General features: G+C 35.5%; 1 protein-coding gene across 2 annotated transcripts; it reads right to left on the bottom strand.

Moving 5' to 3' along the window:
* Window positions 1-1,219: 1,219 nt before the first annotated feature.
* tmprss4a (transmembrane serine protease 4a) lies at window positions 1,220-20,526 on the bottom strand. 2 transcript variants are annotated; one of them, XM_053506876.1, is made up of 13 exons: window positions 20,262-20,526; window positions 12,048-12,102; window positions 11,795-11,938; window positions 11,484-11,636; window positions 7,774-7,903; window positions 7,339-7,452; window positions 7,147-7,190; window positions 6,836-6,998; window positions 6,561-6,724; window positions 4,305-4,400; window positions 3,969-4,111; window positions 2,111-2,260; window positions 1,220-1,839 (listed from the first exon to the last, which is right to left on the bottom strand). In XM_053506876.1, exons 1-13 carry the CDS (start codon window positions 20,265-20,267, stop codon window positions 1,831-1,833), a joined length of 1,371 nt encoding a protein of 456 aa, XP_053362851.1. In that variant the 5' UTR covers window positions 20,268-20,526; the 3' UTR covers window positions 1,220-1,830. The 2 variants fall into 2 exon arrangements, with proteins under 2 accessions (XP_053362851.1, XP_053362852.1); XM_053506877.1 differs by lacking the exon at window positions 20,262-20,526 and adding an exon at window positions 15,376-15,397.
* Between the last annotated feature and the right edge of the window lie 1,923 nt (window positions 20,527-22,449).

Genomic DNA, 22,449 nt, shown 5'->3' with positions numbered 1-22,449 from the left:
AAACAAAACTAGCCTGCCCATTTACTATGATCAAGACGTTAGATTATTATTATTATATCTGTGTTATATAGTATAAACAGTTTGTGTAGTTACACAGCCTGTGCATATACAGTATGGGCTAACCCTGCCAAAAAAACAAACACAAACAAAAAATGAACAAAACAAAAAAAAATAACCCTTTTTTATTTATTTATTATTTTATTTTTTTTTAGAAATTTTGTGCCTACAAAAGTTTAAAGCTACATTTCTGAACATCTTTACAACATCTAGAACACAGATTTTTAAATGGGTACACTCCTGCAGAAAACAAGACCTTATCGCCGACCTTAACAAGGCAGCAAAACCATGAGATTATAAAATGACCAACCAGATATCACTGCTGGAACAGCTACTTCTCTCACTGCCAAGATACTAAATCTTCTAAACATTTCATTCCAGAGAGCAATCTCTCTTTTTATACTTTCTACAAAATTTTCATTACAAAATTGTTGTAATTCAATAAAAATTTATAAAATCAACTATTCAGTGAATTTCAGCTCTAAGACAAAAACGGTACATATAGCTTGCTGATAACTCTTCCCCTGTCCTGCACAGGTCCTTCCTCTGAAGAAAGGTGTTTTTATTATTATTATTATTATTATTATTATTATTATTCCTTCTGAGCGTGTCTGTGTGGCAAATCCTGGAGTAATACAGTTGTTTATCCACTAGATCTGTCCTCATTGCCTGGAAAATGCTTATAAACCACACCAACATGAACTGTAGAAAGCCAATGTGCAATCAGCTTCTTTCTTTGTAACAATGTCTGCCATTCTCCTTTACTATGCACTTCAGTAGCAGATTTAAATTCTAAAAAAAATATAATAAATAAAAGTTTTCATAAAAAATCAGCTTGTGTGTCATCCTTTATAGTGATTGTATGTGATTGCATGCTTGATATACTGTATGTGTTATGGAAGAAGATATCAAATGGCATTGTTCCCATAAATTCCATACTTTTATTTACACCTACATTTAGTCTCTTAACAAGTACAAAACAGGTGGGAAATTAAATAAGTTCCTCAATTCTAACACAGACAGAGAAAATGTCATTTATTCACATCTCACACCAAATAATAAACGTTTCGAGTTTAAAAAAGCAAAAAAAACAAACAAACAAACAAAAAAAAACCCCAAACAAACAAAAAAAAAAACAGCATAACATCAAATATTGCATATAACAGACACATGATTTAGTTTTAAAAGAAATAAGATACATTTTCTATATTCAGTGCTTGTCGACATCCTGGCTTCATGTAGCTTACTGGGGCACAACTTTACGTACTTACTAAGGGGAAAGGCACTTTAAAAGCACAAATAAAAAGCTCCAGTAAACCTGAGTGCAAAAGTTTATCTATGGCTCAAAAAAATCATATTTGCTAGTAAAAGTAATTGCCCCTCATCAACAATTTACTGGTAAAAGTACCATCATGTAAGTGGTTAAATGAGTTTCCATAACTATTGATTAACAGTCAGTATAAAATATTTTATTTACAAATCATAATTAATTGCATTTAAAGAACTATGTTACTGCCTGCCCGTACTGCTTTTTAGATTAAAAGCATCCCTGAGAAGAGGAGTTGCCACAGTTGGGAAAAAAAGATTCCATCCTGACTCCATGTAGAAATCAGGTCCTTTTCATTTTCGCATTTGTGGATTTAGTAATTAAGGTGCTTGTGCTTAAGTACTTCATCACAAAGTTCACTTCAATTTAAAATAGATTGTACTGTTTGGATTGCACTGACGTTTCTAGTTGTACTAAAATGTTGTCATCCTCATGTTGGCTTTGTCTCAAAAGTCCTGTTAAAGAAAATATATGAGCCATCCACGATTTCATTTTTAAAATCACATACATAAGTAGTCACATTTTAACTTGCAACACATTTAAATATTTTAATGTGACTATGATCACCTTATTGACCTTTATTGCCTGTACGATTGCAAATAAGTCCTTAGCATGACACACCAAGCTTTTAATTGCATTTAAATAAGTTATTGAATAAAGAATATTTAATAAACAATTACCTTTTTACATGATTTTGTACTGATATATTGGTAAACATGAAATTACCTTCATGACTGTGTAGACCCAGTTAAGCATCTGCTCCACATTAGAGTAAACACCAGGTTCGCCTTCTCTGGCACATCCTACACCCCAACTCACCACTCCTACCAGCGTCCAGCGTTTGTCAAGACGCACCAAAGGACCCCCACTGTCACCCTACGAGGGATTAAAAGGAGGAAAGACCAGGATGAATCTTCAGTGTTTCAACAATTTTTCTTCATAACATTTCCATAACAACATTATAGCCACAAGCAGCAATATGCTGGGTCCAAGCACCATTTGCAAGTACAGTGACCATTATTTGCAGCATTACCATAAGATACTTTTAAATAATGTTCAGGGTTAATAAGGATTTATCTGTGCTGATTTGGCTGATGGTGGTAATGACAGCGAAAACTGCTCACTTTATGTGCTAATCTTAATAAAAATTAAGATTACTGTTAGGGTAAAATAAGTAAGAGTAAAATATGTTTTAGAAATATATTTTAAAATATCTTTTTCATATTTTAAAATAAATAAAATATAATATATAAAATATTTAAATATGTATCAATTTATTAAAATATAAAATAAGTTTAAATGAAATAATTTTAAAATAAGTTTTTTAAATAAAATAAGAAAAATACATTTATTTTGAGTAAAATAAGTCAGCGAAAGTTGATTGGTGGGTGGCATGTGTATTGTTCACAATTTTTTTTTTTTTTTTTATAATAGAGTTTAGGACAATCTTGGTTACTGTTACATAAGTTTGACTTTCCACTGTGTTGAAAGATTTAAACATCTCCACATCATACCTTAAAAATGAATAATATTGCTATTGTTCAAGGTAACTTGTGTTTTTCAAACTATTTAAAATGATCCAGTGTTGTAGATTACACCTTTTATTTTCAAATGTCGGTCAAACGCATAATTATATGCTGAAATTGAAGTAAATTGGTTAAAGAGTTTAAAAAAAAATTCTAATCTTATTTTACCTAAATAGGTTTTTTGTAAATGTGGGTAAAGCCTTAGGGGCCAGTTTTAGAGTATTGCTTATTTGTCGACCACTTGTCTCATAATCGACAAGGACTGTAAGTGTGTAATGGAGAATTTCTGCTTGTATCCCAGTTATTAGCAGGAAGTTTAATAGGAGTTGTTATAAAACTGCAGTTGGAAGAAAGCTGTTAATTTGGGTGAGTTTATGCATTCCATTGGTATTGGTGATAAGTCTTACACCTAGGTGATAAAGTGAATTTCCAGATATCATGTAACACCATTTTTCATAATACTTAATGCTTCTTAGAAGAATTGTTTGATTTCACAGATTCAAGTGTGCTATTAGAGACCTCTAGTGGACAGACATAGGCCTATATACTGTTTCTTAGATGGCAGAACTGTCTAAATCAAACTGGCATGGTGAAAAAGCAAATTAGGTGGATAAATGACTTAATCAATAAATGAGCAAATAAACAGACTGATGCAAGCCATGCAAAAATAAAGGAAAGGCTTATTAAAATAATATGTTTTATAATCATCATAGTGGAAACATTAACATGTGTTGGCAGTGATGGCGTTCGGTATGTTGATAGAGGTAATGCCATGAGGCTTAAAGTTGTACTCCTTTTATAGACAATCAGGATAATTTATTTGCACATGAGTAAGAATTCTATTTGACTTCTTATCTAAAATCAAGAATCCTTACAAAAACAAACAAAAAAACAGTCCTGTCTAGTTGCGTTTCCAGACTGTCATGCTAAATCTTATGTATAGTATACAATAAATTATGTAAATGTCTATATAATTTTTCTTTCTTGCTGCACAACTTTTAAAAACAACTTTTACTTCTTCATATGGATTCTAATCAATAAAAAAATTAAGCGTATACCTGGCAGGCGTCCACTTTGCCCTGTAAATACCCCGCACAAAGCATTCTCTTAGTGATGCTACTACCATAAATGTCAGGACTAGAACACTGAGCGCGGTCTATGAGTGGAATCTCAGCCTTCTGAAGGTTTGACGACAGCTGGCCTGGACAAAGGAAACAAAGAGAAATGATAATTGTGATATATTGATATTTAGGGCATTCTACAGAACTTTAAAAGTGTGAAGCAAATGTAAAGTCATAGGTGAGGATATACACAAAAATACACACAAATTGTATAAAAAAAAAAAAGACAATACACAAATACGTACAATTAGTACTAAATGAGTACTGTGTTACCATTTTCTTGCTGGTAGCCCCAGCCAGTTACTACCAATGGCGTTCCTCCTTGGAGCTCAAGACCAGAAGGTGGGAGGCACACTGGCTTCACAGTAGCTAGTGGGAAATACCAACAAAAAAGATCAAATCTTTCGCACACCGTTTCACTGTCACTCTTAACATTGATCTGGTTAAAACAAAATTTAAATAAAGGGAAAAAGGAAGTTTAAACACCATATCAAAATTGTTTAATTAAACTAATGAAATATAAAATATATAAAAAAATATTGCCTATATACAAGAATACTAAAACATCATTTAACAGTAATCAAATAATAAAATAATCATTTATGCAATTATCAGTCATGTGGCGGCAGTGAAATGCAAATACTACTGCAGATACAGATCAAGAGTTTGACCTAATTGTCACATCAAACATGAGAATGAAAAGAAGTCTAATCACTGTGATGACAGCAGCTGGAGACAAATTAGATTCTATTGCTAGAGCAAGGATTTGTGACCATCATGATTACTGCCTCAGCCAAACTGGACAGCTGAGGACTGGAAGAAAATCGTCCAGTTTAAGAGTGTCTGATTCTTGGACTTCTGCTCACTATAGTTAAAAAAAAGCTCATTTGTGTTACTATAGACTTTAGTCTTGGACTCTTTATACACGACTCTTAGGATGTTTATGTAAAAAAAAATTCCAATAGATCAACAGTTTCTGAAACTCTCAAACCCATCTGACAGCAACATCTCCACCATGGTTAAAGTCACAAGGATGCCATTGCTTCTCCATTCTCACATTTAAAGTGAAAATTAACTGAAGCTCTTGACCTGTACTGTATGTACATACATTTACCCATTGCACTGATATGCATTGAGTTTAACTGAAAAGGCAAATAAATTGTTGTAATAAATAAAGGGCTGCCATATCACACTGACAAAATCCTACATAGCCAGTGCTGAAAATACAATGGATTAAGAATATTTAAATAATAATTTAAACATAAAATAATGATGGTTGCTGTTGGAAAACCTAAAATTTAATTTTTGGAAACCTGAATGTGTATCTTTCTGCATCAACCTCTTCTGATAACTGGCTACAGAGAGATGAAATGTAAGGCTAAATGCCATGGGCATGGCAGAACTTGAAAGACATGCTGGTGCACACACACACACACACACACACACACACACACACACACACACACACACACACACACACACACACACACACACACACAGCAGATTGTTAACTTGAACTGAGTGAACTGTGACCTGAGCTCAACTGGAATTCCACCTTTCAAGCATTCTACTCTTACTTGGTAGGAAACGCTGTACAGAGGACTAACTGCTCAAAGAAAACCCTACCCATGGTAAAGCATAGTGGTGGTAGCATTATCCTATGGGAACGCATCCCTTTAAATGATTGTCATATACAGTAAATATCAATCATCACTAAAATAAAAAGTTGAAAAGGGACAATTCAATTCCCCCTTATTTAAAAGCTTTCAGATTCTCCTTAAGCAGCAATAACAGTAATAAAAGAATATATAATAAAGTAATATTATAAAAAAGTAATCCTTTTCAGTGTGTCTTTATGACTTTTACAGTCGCTTACAGTGCATCGCTATTGAACGTGTTACTATATTTTTGATGCAAACTAATCATATGACCAAGTTTGCCCCTAATAACCTTCTGTTAATCACAGTGCTGTTCCCTGGATGTGTGTGATAATGGCATGTCTAACGGAGATAAAATGACAACTGAGGAATCATCATCAATAGCAAATTTTATTATAAACCACTTTCAACTACTTTCGAGGGGAAATATTTTTACAAGAATCCATGAAATAGGCTTTGAAAGTAAAGCAGTTGGCAGAAGCTACTTTAATGTCTTAACAGACATCAGTAAGTAACCATAACTACCTCAGTGTAACAGCACACCTAATCGTTGCCAAATGGCAACTGCACCTGTTCACCCTGGGCATGAGCCGAACCATGCATTAACCAGTTGCGCTAGCCAATTTGCAAAAAGTAGGTAACATACATAGTCATCACTACAGGAGCAGACAGGGATCACTATTTGTGTGCTGCTGCAAGGAGTGTGCAATTTGAGAGATCTTAGCTTAACATTTTAAAAATGTTTAAAAATTGTGAAAAAAAATTGTGATTAATCACAGTCTATGACTGATAGAACTACATTTTTTTTTATTGATTGACAGTACTACTGTACTATTGAAAAGTGAAAGCATATGGATAAACATAATCCTACCTCTTAGAGAAAGTGGTTTCGCAAGTTTGATCATCGCCAAGTCGTAATCATTGTGTTGTGCGCTGTACTGTCCATTTATAATGATTTTTTCTACAGCATTGCCTCCTAGTGATGTTATGTATGTACTGCCTGCCACCACCCACCATCTGCTCAGTGTTGTCGTACTGTTCGGGGAAAATCAGAGAAATGCAAAATCTGTTTTCGTTGTATTTGAGTTTTTTTTATGTTAAATACAGAGGAAAAAAAACTAAATGTGTCTGAGTTAAAACAATCACCTTGTAAAGCAGTGAGCTGCTGTGATAATCCAGTATGGCGACAGTATCGAGCCTCCACATGTGTGCTGGCCATTCAGTTGCAGACTCACCTGCCATGGCCAGTTCTCAATGAGTGCATTTTGCCCTCCTACAATCCTGCTCTCAGGTGCTTTAGGCCCACAATCTACAAGCATAAGCATAAACTTTTTTCTGTTTAGGCTACACAGCTGTTAAGTCCCAATTTTGTGAGTTCTCATTACATTGTGTGCGTATAGAAAAACTATTAAACACAGCTATGGTTAGGGGAACATAGTATAATAAGCTATGCTTACCTGAGCAGGATAAGGAAACTACGAAACCTGAACTGCATGTTTTTCTAGAGAAGAGAAGCAAAGACGTCATAACTACCTAGTTCTGTTCATGTGACATTACACTTAATCAAAAAGCAGATTCGTACAGTATATGCAGTAGATATAGAGTATATGCAGGTACTACAGAAGTAAAGTGAACTAATGATAACTGACTGATTTGTTGTGTTGAGGGAAACCTGCTGTGCTTCATTCGGTCCCACGGCACAATAAGACTGCCTCAGATCATATGACAGATCAGTCAGGCGGACTGAACTATATGAGGGATTCCTAGACAGAAAAAAATTCAGACACATCAGGAGAAATGGATTAAACAAGTTGCATTAGGTTTTTGGTTCATGCCTTCTGTTTGGGGTGCACTGAAACGTTAATGATCTTAATATCACAGTGTAATATTGCTAATATGCTGACTGACAACCCAAACATACAATCCATAAGCATGCACTACCTTTTCATTAAACGTTACCAAATATTGCAGAAAATCAGCTTGGTTATGATTCATAACTTTGATATAATTATATAACATAAATAACTAATGTAATAAGTTCGCTCCTAACATTGTATGTCAAGTTGTACGATGTTTATACTCACAATGTGTATCCCAACTTCTGACATGCCACTGTAGTGTGTGCCATAGTCCAGCCATCTGCACACACAGTTCTCCACATGTTCTCTTTGTCATTATACATCTGAAGCACAGAACTATTTGAGGCCAACCGAACTGCAGAGAAAGAGTAAAAGACATGCATTTTAGAGATTTACATGCAGGTTGCTGTCGCTAATATGTCCTGAAGCAATGGCCCGTCCTCTAGGTTACAGCAGAACTGCTTTCATACAGTATGGTCTAATATTTTGGTCACTCAAATAAATTGACCTCCTTCCAATTAGTTTGTCATTTTTAGGAAGAGTTAATCCTTTTTCAAATCAGTGATCCAGTTTTTTCTCTCTCTCCTGACATGTTGGTTTAATATATTTCACTTGGATGATAAAAGTTACACTTGGTAAATAAAGCTGTATAAAGCTATAAAAAATGTGTGTCTTCATTTCAGGCTGCAAAGCAGCAAAAATGTGATTATTATTTTAAAGATTTTTCTACTAGTCCACTGTATATACAAAATGCTAGACTAACTAGCAATGAAAACAGTGTTATTTATAGGTCCGGTAATGTAGTAACTTAAAAAAAAAAACAATTTAAAATTATTATCAACATCTAAAATTGTTTAAAAACTTCATGAATTATAAAGTACATAAAAAATACAAAAATAAGTCTGATCTTTTAAAAGTAAAATATTAAGGAATGAAGGGTGGCTTTAGAACTGCTTTGAGCTGATAGAAGTAATGTACTTTTGATACTATTTAAATTTAAAGGCAAGTACTTTTACTCAAGCACTGTACACAAGTAAATGGAGAAATTCTACTTTTACACACACTCGCTTAACATCTATACCGCTGATCCTGTATACAGGGTTGCAGGGGGCCTGGAGCCTATTCCAGGAGGCAAGAAGCAGCGTAAACCCTGGACAGTGCCAATCCATTGCAGGGCACACATACATTACATTATGGCATTTTGCAGGTGCCCTTATCCAGAGCAACTTACTGTACATTTTAATTCCATTAAACATCTGATCATGTTGAGGTTTAAAGTCCAATGCCTTATAGGAGCTACCCCTGACCCCTACGTACACAAACTTTCACAGTCATTCACACACCTACGGGCAATTTGGGAATATAAATTAGCCTAGTTTGCATGTCTTTGAAACCGGAGTACCCGGAAGAAACCCACCAAGCACGGGGAGAAGATGCAAACTCCATGCACACAGAGGAGGGAATCAAACCTGGCCCTGAAAACAAACCAGGACCCTGAAGGCTCAAGGCGCCAGGGCTAACCACTAAGCCACCATGCTGCCTACTTCCACTTTTACTCAAGTAATATTTGCCTTAGACAATCTCTACCTTTTACTTAAAACAGGATTTGTGTACTTTGCCCACCTATGAGTGACTTTTTTAATTATCTATTTAAACTTAAACTGATGTATTAGTGGATGTTCAAAATCTGCAACACTGCCCACTAGTATCCATCCATCCATCCATCCATTCATTTTTCATCCTGCTTATTCCATGTATGGTTGCAGGGACTCGAAGCCTACACAAGCTCCCAATCAGCCTACGATGCATTTCTCTGGATTGTGGGGTGAGATTCAAATTTCCAACCTTGGTGGTGTAAGATGACCCTGCTGACTTAGCAGTGTGCAATACATTAATGATTGTACTACATGCTTTTGCCCGCCAGAGGGTAATAGCAGGTAGTGTGTTGAAAAAATCTTAATTATTACTATGTTTAAACAGATACCATTTTCTTATTTTCTAGTCGTACTTGTTAGATCAAGTGTCGCTTACAACTAAAATTAATTTACTTATTGATGTTCCATTATATTAGGTTAGATGTATAAATGTTTGTACACAAAACACTGATTTTCACATCTAAAGTAATATTAAGCAAAATGTTATTTTGCATTTGTAGCTCATTACTATTTTAGCATTAACATCATCTGTTTTCTCATATCACTTAAATTGTATTTAATTTGTTTTTAATGATTTTGTTCATATTCAGCCTTTTTACCTGGCATTTGCAGTAATTCATACTGTACATGCAAAAAAATTTGTATGGATTGTTGTTGAATTAGTTTTGAGCACTTATACCATAGGCTTACATTAAGTAATATTTTATGACTAAGACTAGTCATATGTAGATGTACGAGACAGAAAAATATTAAATAACAGCTGGAAAAAAATTAATCAAGAAATAAATAATATCAATTTTAAGTTTGATTGCCAAAAATTGGGAACAAACTGTTCTCCAAAGTCAAAGCCAAGGTTAACAGCAACTTAGATCATATTCAATTCAATATTGAGACACTAGGGATTTTTAATTATAAAAAGGATGTATGGATATTCTTAAATAAAAATTTGTTTTGGAAAACATTTACATGGTATAACTGAAGATAGGCTCTTGTACATCACGTTATACATGGGCAGTTCTGATTTAGGAAAGCTCTGGGCTTAAATGAAAATGTTACCTTCTTCATTTAACTGACAGGCATGACCAAATAATACAAATACAGAACTTAATGAACCCACATTATAAACTTAGGGTTCGACTATGTGGCCTTATGTGACCCAGTATATGTAGAGTGCTTAAGTTTCTTTAAATCACATTCACCATCAGTTGTAGTACAGTCTTGTAAAAAATAAATAAATAAATAAATAAAAAACTAAAAAAACTAAATAAAGCTTAGACTTACGGAGGAATATGTAAAGAATAACATTTAGTTTTGTCATGATCAACATTAGCATGCAGCCAATTTTTTAGGAAGTAAATTAGTAAATTTTAAAACATTATACAGTAGTCCATATTGCATGCCAAGATCAAATGTGCAACTTCCCAAATGGTGCATAAAGCGCATTTAAAATCTTGCGTTACAAAACCTGGGTACTGCTAGCAGTACTCTCACATATCAGGCAATTTTGTGTCATTTTTTATTTAAGATCTGCCCTGGTTTTAATTATAAACAGTACTTAATAAATTACTGTGCGTGACACAAACTCAGGGCGGAGTACAGGCTGACGTGATAACTGCTATACTTAACCTTTACAGTATGTTACATCTGCTTTACATTCAGACAGAGCTGCTTTTGTGTTACATGTTTGCCAAACCTATTGTCCAAATGTCCATTACTGACTCTATGTATGTCAAGTATTAGATTACTATAGACTGCCACTTTCATATGGGTCACATGCAACAGACAGCTTCTGGTATAAAAAATAGGCAGTACTTATATTGTCACAAAAAACAAAATAAAACATTACCCTGCTATAGTACAGTACAGTGTGTAACTCATCTCTACAAGATTATCAATAATATTAGACTAGAGATATACTGTCACTAAAGCCTTTTTATGCATAAAAATATTGAACACCCACATGCTAAAATTTTTATTTTAATTGGTTAAAATTAATTTCTATGGTAAAATTATATAATTTTGATATTTTTGCTTAATTGTATTTTAATTTTTTTTTATTTGCAGTGTACTCTATTGTATTCTACAGTATATACAATGTTTGTCTTGTTGTGCTTTGCATTTAGTTCACAGACAGTTGTATAGGCATTTCACTGCACATTGTATTGTGTATACTTGCATACAATATGTGAAAAAAATTTGGTAATGGTTGTATACAGTATGTGTGATGCAGTATATGTGCTTTTAAAAGTGTGACCATTTTGATGTAACACTACACCTTACCAGGAAAAGTCATGTTGGCTGTGTAATGGGAGGCACAAAAAGCCTCATCCTCTCCTTCTGCACAGTCTGATTTGCCATCACAGGCTTTGTCCAAGGGAATAAACTTCACCGACTTGGAGCAGAAGTAGTAAGAATTTTGAACAAGTTGGGCAACTAAGTCACATCAATACAAGTAAAAGGGAGAGAAAGAAAAAAAATAAATTTTCAAATAAAATGTCATATTTATAATTTTAAAGCATTAATAACTGAAATAAAACGATTATCCGATAACTGCTGCTAAAGTAAACAGGCAAACACACTCTAAAACATACTTAAATATCCAACCACTGCGAGGATGCCCAATATGACCAGTACAGAGAGGATGGTGATGAGGCGCTTGTTCTTTGCCGCACACGTAGTCCTCGGTGGCTTTGTGGCTGGCATGGGCTTTCTGTGCTTGCCACGTCTGGCTAAAACTGTGATATAAAAATGAGATATAGTGGTTATACGACTATAGTCGTTGCAGGTATTAAAGATGGTTTATACAGTAAGGTTTGAAGATAAACAATTCCACATTTACTTTACCTTGCTGACTTGGGTTTAGGGGAGTAGTGCTTTCCTGAGCAGTTGCGTTATTCGTCTAAATCAGAGAAAAAGGGTTATTAACAATTTTTCTTTGAATTCAATTTTGTTTTAACTAATAAAAGCCAGATATATTTAGATGAGTCCCAAAAACATTTGTGCTTGGTTAGAGAATAGTTAATATTTAATTGCACCTAATCTAATGTAACAGTGTACAATTGCACCAACCTGTTAAAAAGTAACTCAACTATATTAGATCTAATCTTAGTGATCTTTGTGATTGATGTCACGTTATTGATATTAGCTACAGTACGTCTTGAGCAAGAATTAGCACTTACAGTAACAGTTCCAGATATAAATTAATAATGTTAATTTTCCTTGTAATTGATCCATCTATCAATCTACCATACTGTACATATCGCGCATACACTGCTTATACTGTACAGGCTCACAGGGAGCCTAAATGGTCTGGATGGAGGTACACTCTGGATAAAGTACCAACCTACAGCATACGCTATGGGCAATGCGGTAACGTCAGTTAGCCTAATCTGCATGTCTTTGGACTGTGCAAGCAAACTCGAGTACCCGGAGAAAACTACCAGGCAGGTGGAGAACATGCAAATTCCATGCATACGAACCAGAGGCGGATCGAATTCTTGACCCTGAAGGACAATGCTAACCACTACGCCACCATTCCACCACTAAATACTTTCAAACAAAGTAATTTTTGTTTCCTTTGTCATGTTATACTGACACCAACATTTTCTTCTTGTTCTTTAGACAGGATATGACCTGATTTGTCATTTATATGTTATCTAGTTTCTAGGGGAATTTGAGTCAAACCGAGACTTAAATGATTAAATTCCTCCAGAATAAACGTTTAAAACTGACTTGTAGCTCTTCCTTGGAAGATTTAATGAGTGAAACACCTGATTATTGGAAACTGAGAACTCATCACCAACTTGCAGGTAAGACGCATCTGTCTGAGGAAACTGTACTGTACACATCACACAAACATACAGAACCACCACTTGCACATTACAGGAACTCGGCTTGGAGTTATTGACGCATACGCCGTACGGACCTGGGCCCGTATTTAGTAAGCATTTCGGAGCAGGAAGTTGTTTCCTGATGCAGCTTTGCAACAGTGATTATCTAGGCTTGTCGCAGCTGACAATGTGTGCAATAATAAATCAAACTTTGCTCTTACAGCACCACAGATCATGGGTAGATTCATACATTTCTCCAGCACTCAGGGTGAAATAATGTGCATCAGTGGTTTTCCTGGAGGTGTGAAAAACTCCCTGAGATGGCAAAAGGAAAAAACCTTGAGAGGAACCAGACTCAACAAGGAACCCATCCACATTTGGGTGAAACAGAAAGCAGGAATTGACCTGCATCAATGATTACAGCAGTATAAAACTATGAGCATAAAGCTTTCAAACATTTGCTGCTAATTTTAACATTTCGATTTTCCACAGTTGAAAAAGAGTAGGAAGCTTAATGAGGTATACTGAGAAAACTTTCTACCCTGATGCTTTCCGAGCAATAGTGAAACACTGCATTAGTGTAGCAGGGGATTATACTGTACTGTACCGTATAGAGAAATAAAGGGAGATTTTACTCTCAAAACTCTGTTCTGTTATTCTGTACCATCAAAAGTCCCGGTTTGACTTGAACACCCTTCATATAAATTTTAGATTTTTTTCTTATTCCTGTTTTACTGGACTGAGGTAATTGAGGTACTGTATAATGTTTGATCAGATGACAAACTGGAATTAGATACAGTAGATTATAATAAAATTATATATTTAAATATTTTCATTATTTTCTTTATATTAGTTTACTGATTAGAATTAAAAGAATTTAAGCCATACTAATGTCAAGGTTTCACTGCTGGGTCATACAAGATCCCTAACCCTTTGTTCTGCTGTACCTTGTTTGAACTTTCTAAGAAGTTTCTAAATGAGAAAACTTTCTTTTTTTTTTTTACTTTGATGTAGTGCTTTTATGTAATAATATCAGTAAATGTGGCATTTTATTATCTATATAGATACAGACCATTTTAGTATATTGTACTTACGGTTATAATGATTAAAGTTTAATAAATGTAATAACATTCTTCCCTTCATGCCTCATAACGCACAATGAATCACTATAGCAACTTAGTTGGTTTATTTGTTTTGCTTTTAGCAAGTGAATAATAATGAACTTTCAGTGTCAACAATGTGTGGCAAGACAATTTCTAGTTGCTTACTGTAAGTCAAAGCAATGACTAACTAAAAGTTATGATCTTAAAATGTAGTCTGGAGAGCTTTGTGCCTCATCAACCACCCACTTGTGTGTTTTCAAAACAGGTTTTAAATTGTCAAAACACACGCAGTCATCGCAACAGAAACAGGTACAGGACGCCGCCTTGCCTGCATGTTCACCTGCCTGGTAGGTTTTGTAACCAACCTGGAATTCAAAAAGATGGATCCGGGATTGTTTTTTTTTAATTACAGACATTACTGTAATGGATGGAGCTCAATAATCAAATGGGTTAGGAAAGTTGTATGTAAAGGAACACATGAGCCAAACCACACACAAAAACAATCCACCAGATTTGCAAAAACATGTTAAAAAAAGTTTTTTTTTCTTGTACATTTATGTAAATTGAAAAGATTTTCGAGACAAAGATCATTTGCATGTAGTGCTGCCCATAAAACTCATGCAAGGTTGACAGAAGGCTTACAAAAAGCTGTCACAGGATGCAGTTTGGTCTTAATTCTTTGCTTGTGTTGGGTCACTCTCATTTTTTCATTATTAATGCCAACATTGGAAAACTACACGTTATTTTTTTTATTTTTTTTTTTTTACAAAATATCCTCAACAGTCCTGTCAGTCCAAGTAAACCAACTGGAGAATGTGTATTTACAGTAATAAGTCAGAGCCTTTCTATGAGTTACTCTGGAGCAGGTCTGTTAATGCTGAATTGCATAATTAATTAAGCAATTTAAACTTACTCGAGCAGTGGATTGCTTATTTAAACGTGCAGCAACCCAGGCAGATTGCGTTTTGATTTGGAGTCAAAAAATGGAGCTTTATATCAATCAGTCTTCTTACGCATTTGGTTTACAGACACTTACAGTAAAAGCATGGGAGCAATACGAACATTCAGGAATTCTACTTTTCACATTGTTCTCTACCAACATACAGTACCAGTCAAAGACAATTCACTAACAAAAACAAAGCACTAACATTTTTAGTAGGGATACATTTTTTATGTACTGTAGTATTGAACACTGCTGAAGATAATAAAAAAAAAACATATTAAAACAGATTCTCTTACCTATTCTTCCGAAGGCCTACTCATCTTCCCTTAACATATTTGCTTAAACAAATTTTACGACGATTAAAAATAATTAGCTCCTCCCTTGCCAGAGGTGATACACCCAAGTCATTTAAACTAGCAGATACTGTATGAGACCAGTGGCAATTGGGCTCGTACTTCCTTATGAATAACGTTTATAAGATCTATCCCAGTGTACAGAGAGATTACAGGTTGGGCGGTAAAACAGCCACTACATCCTCTGATGAGGTCAGAGTCTTTTTATTTGTGTTGCCTGTGAACGAAGAGCAATTATAAAAACCCGTTCTTATAACATGCTAAAAATTTACCTATAATTTAAATAAAAGACTTTAATTTCTTTCATAGGCCGAAACATTTAACTAACTTCAAAAACACTGATCTATTTGTTCATACTTGCATACTTGTGCCCAACTGATTCCACACATTTTCTGGTTTTCCACTCTCTCATCCCCACTCTACCTAGTTTTGAGATTTTTTTGGTTTCTCCTTCTCTTCCAGCATGGCTTTTTTAATTAGCTTCATCTGTGTCTAATTAACTCTGCTTAAGCCTTTCCCCGCTTCTCATTCATTCTCAACACTGTTTGAGATTTCCAGCCATCTGCCTGTTACCTGAATTTACTTGACCCAGTCTGTTTCGGACCAATTCTCAACCAGCCCTTGCTAGTACTTCTGTCTGCCTTAATTTTTACAAACACACCCATCAGTTATAGCATCAACACCACCAGTAGGTTAACTGAACAACACTGACCACCAACTATGCACCTGCACACATGCCCGAGTCGACTGAAGGCCTACCCGTCAGGTCAAGAAAAGCAAGCAGGAAAATCGCCCAAGGCCGCCGACCCAGCCTTTAATCTCTCCAGATCTGGATCAGATTGAGTCCCCATGGTATGTGCTGGACAAACAAGTCCAATTCACAAAAGATACCACAGAACACACCCATAGGCCCCGCAGAGCCAACGGGCTACTGTACATACAGCGTATATGTTTTTTTTTTTTTTCCATTTTTTCATGAACATCTGAAAATTAGACTTAATATTGAGATTAAATATAGCACTGTGAGCAAGAGTTTCTGGACTATCTGCCCTACTACATTTATCTTCTAATTACCAGTTTTTTTTCTGAACTGCTTCCTGCTTAGCCAGTAACAAATCTTATACTTTGACTTCCTGGTGGAACATGGAATAAGCGGTTGTGATTGGGAGTTGTTCTGAGTATTCTACACAAATACTTGTTAATGAATGAGTCACATAGGCAAAATAATAGCCGGATACATATAATTATAAATTTTTCTGATTGTTTTCAGTTATGTGAGCAAAAAAAAAAAAAAATAACGTAAAAAAGTTTGTCATGTAAAAGTAATCATTACTTTGATTCTACCTGCCATATCTGAAAACCAAACATATCTGTTCGATGTCTCAAGCCTTCCTCATTAATACACGCCTTTATTTCTTGTTTTTTTAATCGGTTATTGACGAGTGTTGTGTTTTCAGCACATAAACATAGATAAAGAAAGAGATACTGTAGATGACTTTGAGATTTGGTTGCAGAGATCTAACCTAAGAGTTGTTGGTATTCCTGAAAATTCGGAAGTTACTGTACAGTACAGAAAGTACAGACAGTACAGTATTCTTTGACTTTGTTTCAAGGTCTCTCCTGCTATCATGTTTACACAGAGGTAAACTTAAACCATCTAACATCCAGAAAGTGAATCGAATAAGACCAAGATTGTTCCTGTTGTTTTCATTAATTTCGAGATAAACATTACATCATCAGCAGACAGCCTGGAGCTGTACTCCCACGGAAATCGGTTGGTTTTTCCCGAGGACTTCAGCACATATTTGGGGAGAAAGCGAGCAGCAAAGGTACAATCCCTGCTCTATAAGCAAGAGGTTGGGTTCGGCCTTGTGTATCCTGCCAGACTCAAGGTCACTTATGAAGGTAAAAAACATTATTTTGATGCACCAAAAGCAGCCAGGGAGTTTTCCTATTTGTACTGGGGAAAAGATAATCATAAACAGCCACGAGCTTAGGTTCATGTAACATTGGCACAGCCTCCTTTTTTGTGTGTGAATTTTCCACTCTAGATTTAACAGCAAGTCTAGAAGTGTTGCAATATTAATTGCCAAGATAATGCAGTTTATACAATCAGGTTAGTGATGCTAATGGTTGTTTTATTACAGTTTTGGGTACTTTTTTTCAGAAACTTCTTGTAAATGTTTATGCCTCTAATTGGTATAATGCGCATTTTGCAAATAAAGTCTTGTCATTAATACCAGATCTGAGCATACAACAGCTAAAATTCTCGGAAGATCTGAAATGTGTTATGGATCCACTGCTCAATACATCCAGTTCTAAGGCAACATATTGTGTTATGGCAAATGCTTTTTTTTTTATTGTTTATGCAACAAGATATTTATGTGGACCTGAAGCTATAATTCCTTATTTTCATGATTTGGACAAATTAAATACGATACACTGTCATAGTTATTTTAGATTACTCTCCTGTCAAAGGGAAATAATGGTTAACATAACCTGTACTGTACAATAATCTTTTAACTTCTCTGTCAACCCATGTGTTGCTGCTTTCTGCCCTTGTGTCTTTTTATCTCCAGCCCTTACACCCGATCACTGTGAGTTTCTCCAGTTTTCTTACACCCCCTCTAGAAAATCTTCCCCTTTCCTCCTGGGTTCACTGCCCAAGTACTCTACTCTCATTTACATTTAGGCATTTGGCAGACGCTCTTATCTAGAGCGACTTACAAAAGTGCTTTGAAGTTTCCGTCATTGGATAGATCCTTGCACAGGTTACTAGATTACTAACTAAGCACCATAAATCAAACATTATTGGGATTGTTTTTTTTTAAGGGATTAACCCAAATATCTAAGAAACAGATAGGTCTTTTGTCATTGTTTAAAGATGACAAGTGACTTGGCTGTATGGACATCTAGAGGAAGTTCATTCAAACACCTACTGTAGGTGCCAGAACAGGAAACAGTCTAGATGCATGTCTTCCTCAATCCCTGAAAGACAGTGCGACCAGCCCAGCAGTGCTAGAGGATCAGAGGGAACGTGGTGCGATGCAGGGTGTGATTAGAGCTGAGAGGTAAGTAGGTGCTGGGCCATTTTTAGCTTTGTAGGCGAGTATCAGTGTAATAAATTTGATGCTACAGGAAGCCAATGGAAAGAGTGAAGAAGTGGTGTGGTGTAGAAGAAACAAGCCAAGCAGCCAATGAAAAATAACAAGTGACTGAACTAGCACCTGAGTGTCATGTGTGGAGAGAAATAGATAAATTCTTCTGATGTTATAAAGAAGAAATCAACTAAAGCAAGTTATCAATGTGTGGGGAAAACGGGAGTTAAATGTCCTCCAATTAGAGTTACTTCAAGGTTGTGGGCAATGACAGAAGGCATGTTTCGATTGTTGCCTAGGGATAATCTTGGCACTCTTCTCCACCCTGCAGGAGGTGCAAGGCAGCAGTGCTGACCACTAATCCACTTCACAAATCTCATATCATATAAATAACCATTTAAATTGTTCTCCCTTCAAAGCATGGTAAAAGTGCCATAAAAATGTATAACAGTGTGTGATCCTGCAACTAGAGTATAGAGTATGCATTTGATGTTGTTGTTTTTGCATACTATTTGCATACTGCAATAACAGATGTTTGAACAATGGGAACTTGCATGAGTCTGTTAAGATTTATTTTTTTATTTCTTGTTAATTGTTATACATGGATTGGATCAATTATAGAATAGTTTCCTTAAAAACTGCACCATGGCATAAGAGAAGTTGTTGACTTTATATTTAATGTTATTTAACAATACAATATGTCTATGACATTAGACCATGGGATCTCAAACTGCATGAAGGATTAATTCCATGGACCACTCTGTACAAATTTATTCAATAAACCACTCAAATATTAGTCTTATTAAATAAATACACATATAGTAATATTCTGTCTATGTATTAGAGCCATACAGCTTAATATTCCTATTGTCAGTTTCATCAAACACAGCAGTGACTACAAACATGGCTGCCGAGGACTACACTTCCCAAAACAAATGATCTCTGTTATGAACTCACTGTGTGCCCAAGCCTTATTAATGTGAGTTGTTATTCTGGTTTTTCAACTTTCCATTCTCTCCAATGTTGATGTTTGCTGTCTCTCTGTATTCCGTGACCCATTCATTCTATAAACTGTATATATACCTCCTTGTTTTGCTTGTTGTTGTTTTGTTTTTATTTAATAAGGCTTGAATTAAGCCCATTCGTCGCATTGCATTGATTTATCCAAATTGAAAAACACTACTTTAATATAAAACTGAGATAAGTTAAAGTTGATGTCAAGACGTGCTCAAAAGGACGATGTTAAAACAAGTTTATTCACATAAACAAAAAAAATAAAACTTTAGCGCTTACTTGTCATTTTCTATATTTCATCTAAAAAAAACTTTATGGAGAGTGGTCATTTTTCACATTTGAAGTGTTTCTTTACAATTGCAATATGAGCCTCAACTTTGTCTTGCTTCATGTTGTTCCTTGTGTCTAGGCATGATCCCAAAAATGTCAATCATTAAAATGGAAAATGATCCGACAGATTGTATAAAATAATACAAATGTGATTAGAGGTGGTTTTGTAGTATGAATATTATGTTGATTAAATTATATAAAAAAACATACAATTTACATGTTTATTTTTGCCATTTTTGAAAGAAAACTTTGTAAACAGTCTCAAAAACTATATTATGCCCTTGTAAAACACCAAATCAAATAAAGGCATAAAATTCCAATGTCACCTTATCTTTAACTAGAAATGACAGAAGGGACTGAGCTGACACACACATAACAGTGACTTACCATCATACTTTAGGTGCTGCAGTGAAAGTTGAAGGAATGCCGCCGTGTTGTTTAAAACTTACAGACCTCCTTTTTTCCCTTTCCTAGGTGGGAACCTAGGCTCCCTCTTCTCTCTCTCGCTCTCTCTCGCTCTCTGTCGCTCTGTTTAGTCTAACCAGTTGCTTTGTTTTCAACACAGAAGATACTTGATATGGTCATTTGGAGCATACCTGTACTGCCTTATAGGATCCAGAAAATGCTTTCTTTAACACTACTCTGGTTCTAATGCAACCGGACACCTCCTCTCTGCCTACCTCTCTCACTCTCTCTCTCTTTGTCCTTGCACTGGGTGTGGCCATGTGAGGTAGTTTCGGTTGTTGAATGATCTTACCTGACAGTCAGCCCTGTCAGGAACTCATAGAGACAAAACTTCCTGTTTTGATATTGCTTTCAGGGTTAAATACTGACATATTAAACCACATTAAATGGCCATTTGTATGTGGTCAGCTGACCATAACATTTATATGTGCTGTTTATATCTCATTCTAGACTTAATCTTGTTTTGCAGCTATAAAATGTTCCATTCTTCTACATCTCTTTTAGCACTGGGACAAGCAGAGCTGTGCGGATTTGCATACTGATCCTAAGGTCAGGCGTTGATGCTGGGCAAGAAGGCCCTTGGCAGTGTTAGTGGCCTTAAGACCTTTTTTTGTTTGCAAAAATTTCCATTGCTTCACTATTCTTTGTTTTAATTTGGCACATGTTTCCAAAATACAAGTCAATTTATATAATGCTCAGCATGATTATATGTGGCACCATTAATGGAGATTGGCACCTATACATGTACAGTAGCTGACCTCAAATTCTGTACCAAGTTGCTCAGTTACTTTTGTGAAAAATTGGTGGAAATAACAACAAAACATACTTTTTATTATGCTGCTGCTTTCCTGCATCTCATAAAAATGAGATTGCGTTTAAAGTTGTTAAAAATGTTGTCAAAGATGAGTTCAATTATTTATTTTATTATTTGAAAATAAAACACCAAAGCAATACATGTGACAAATACAGTATGCAAAACAGCTAGGTTAAGGTTAAACTAGGCTAACTCTTAGGTAGGTACTGTAGGTACAACTTTATTGTCATTGCATATACTGCAGCAATGAAACGCAGTTTAGCGTCTACCAAAAGTGCAAATATTGGCATTGTGCAAATTTGGCAGGATATATATTAGTTGTTATTGTACTTTTTTCTTCTTTTTTAACAGTATATCACTTTTTTTATAGTACCGTAAATATTTTTTTCCAGTAATATACTGTAGCGTTTTTACGCCGGGAAGAATGCTGGAGAGACGAGTGAGCTTATTTGCTGCCCAATGCAATGGCTGGGAGTACTTTATTTAGCACACAGCATGTAAGGCATGAGCAGCACCTTCACTCAGGAGCCTACATCCAATTCACCACTAGCTTGAACTGGAGCACATTTCACACGTCACACACCTCAACACACACACAACAGGGCCGAAGCCACCAACCCAAACACCTTTCCCCAACATGGTGAACACACACCGACATCCCCGCAAGGCATGCTGGTCGTCAGCCGCCGCCCCGCCCACGCCACAATACTATAAATTAAATTAAAGTGTAAACTATTACATTCGATTACTTGGCTAATATTTTCATTAAAAGCAACGTTCAATTGAGGCGTAACATAAATGAGTGTTTGGTGAAGGGTTAAGGGTTTTGATGGCAAGTTCATGCCATCTTGACGGGATTCAAACACAACCTTCTAATCTGTAGCTTAACACCTCGCTGAGCTGCTACCACTATTACTCATTGTGTTTTGCATTAATCTAACCACTTTCGCTTTTAAAATTGTTCACACCAAAAGGTGGATTTCATTGCTTTTACTTAGGTATAAACTTTGTATTTGTCTCCAATACTGTTTAAAAAGAAGAGCACAAAAAAATAATTGACTAATTTTTAGATGCCAAAACAAAGATAGTTCACTAGTCTCAGTCATCTACAACAATAAATATTTCAACACCCCCCCACTATGACCAGCATCATTTCCTTTCAGCAATCTATGCCACACCAGACCCTCTGCGAGATAGGCTCAAGCCCGCTCCACACAGGCACAAATGATCCCTGGGTGATCACAATGCTGCCACCAACCTACTGTATGGTACACCATTGACAATCAGTGCTAAAAC

This window comes from Clarias gariepinus, chromosome 11 (genome assembly GCF_024256425.1).
Source record: "Clarias gariepinus isolate MV-2021 ecotype Netherlands chromosome 11, CGAR_prim_01v2, whole genome shotgun sequence".
NCBI classification, from domain to species: Eukaryota; Metazoa; Chordata; class Actinopteri; order Siluriformes; family Clariidae; genus Clarias; species Clarias gariepinus.
Note: the sequence above shows the minus strand (reverse complement) of the source record. Positions and strands in the feature narration are given on the sequence as shown.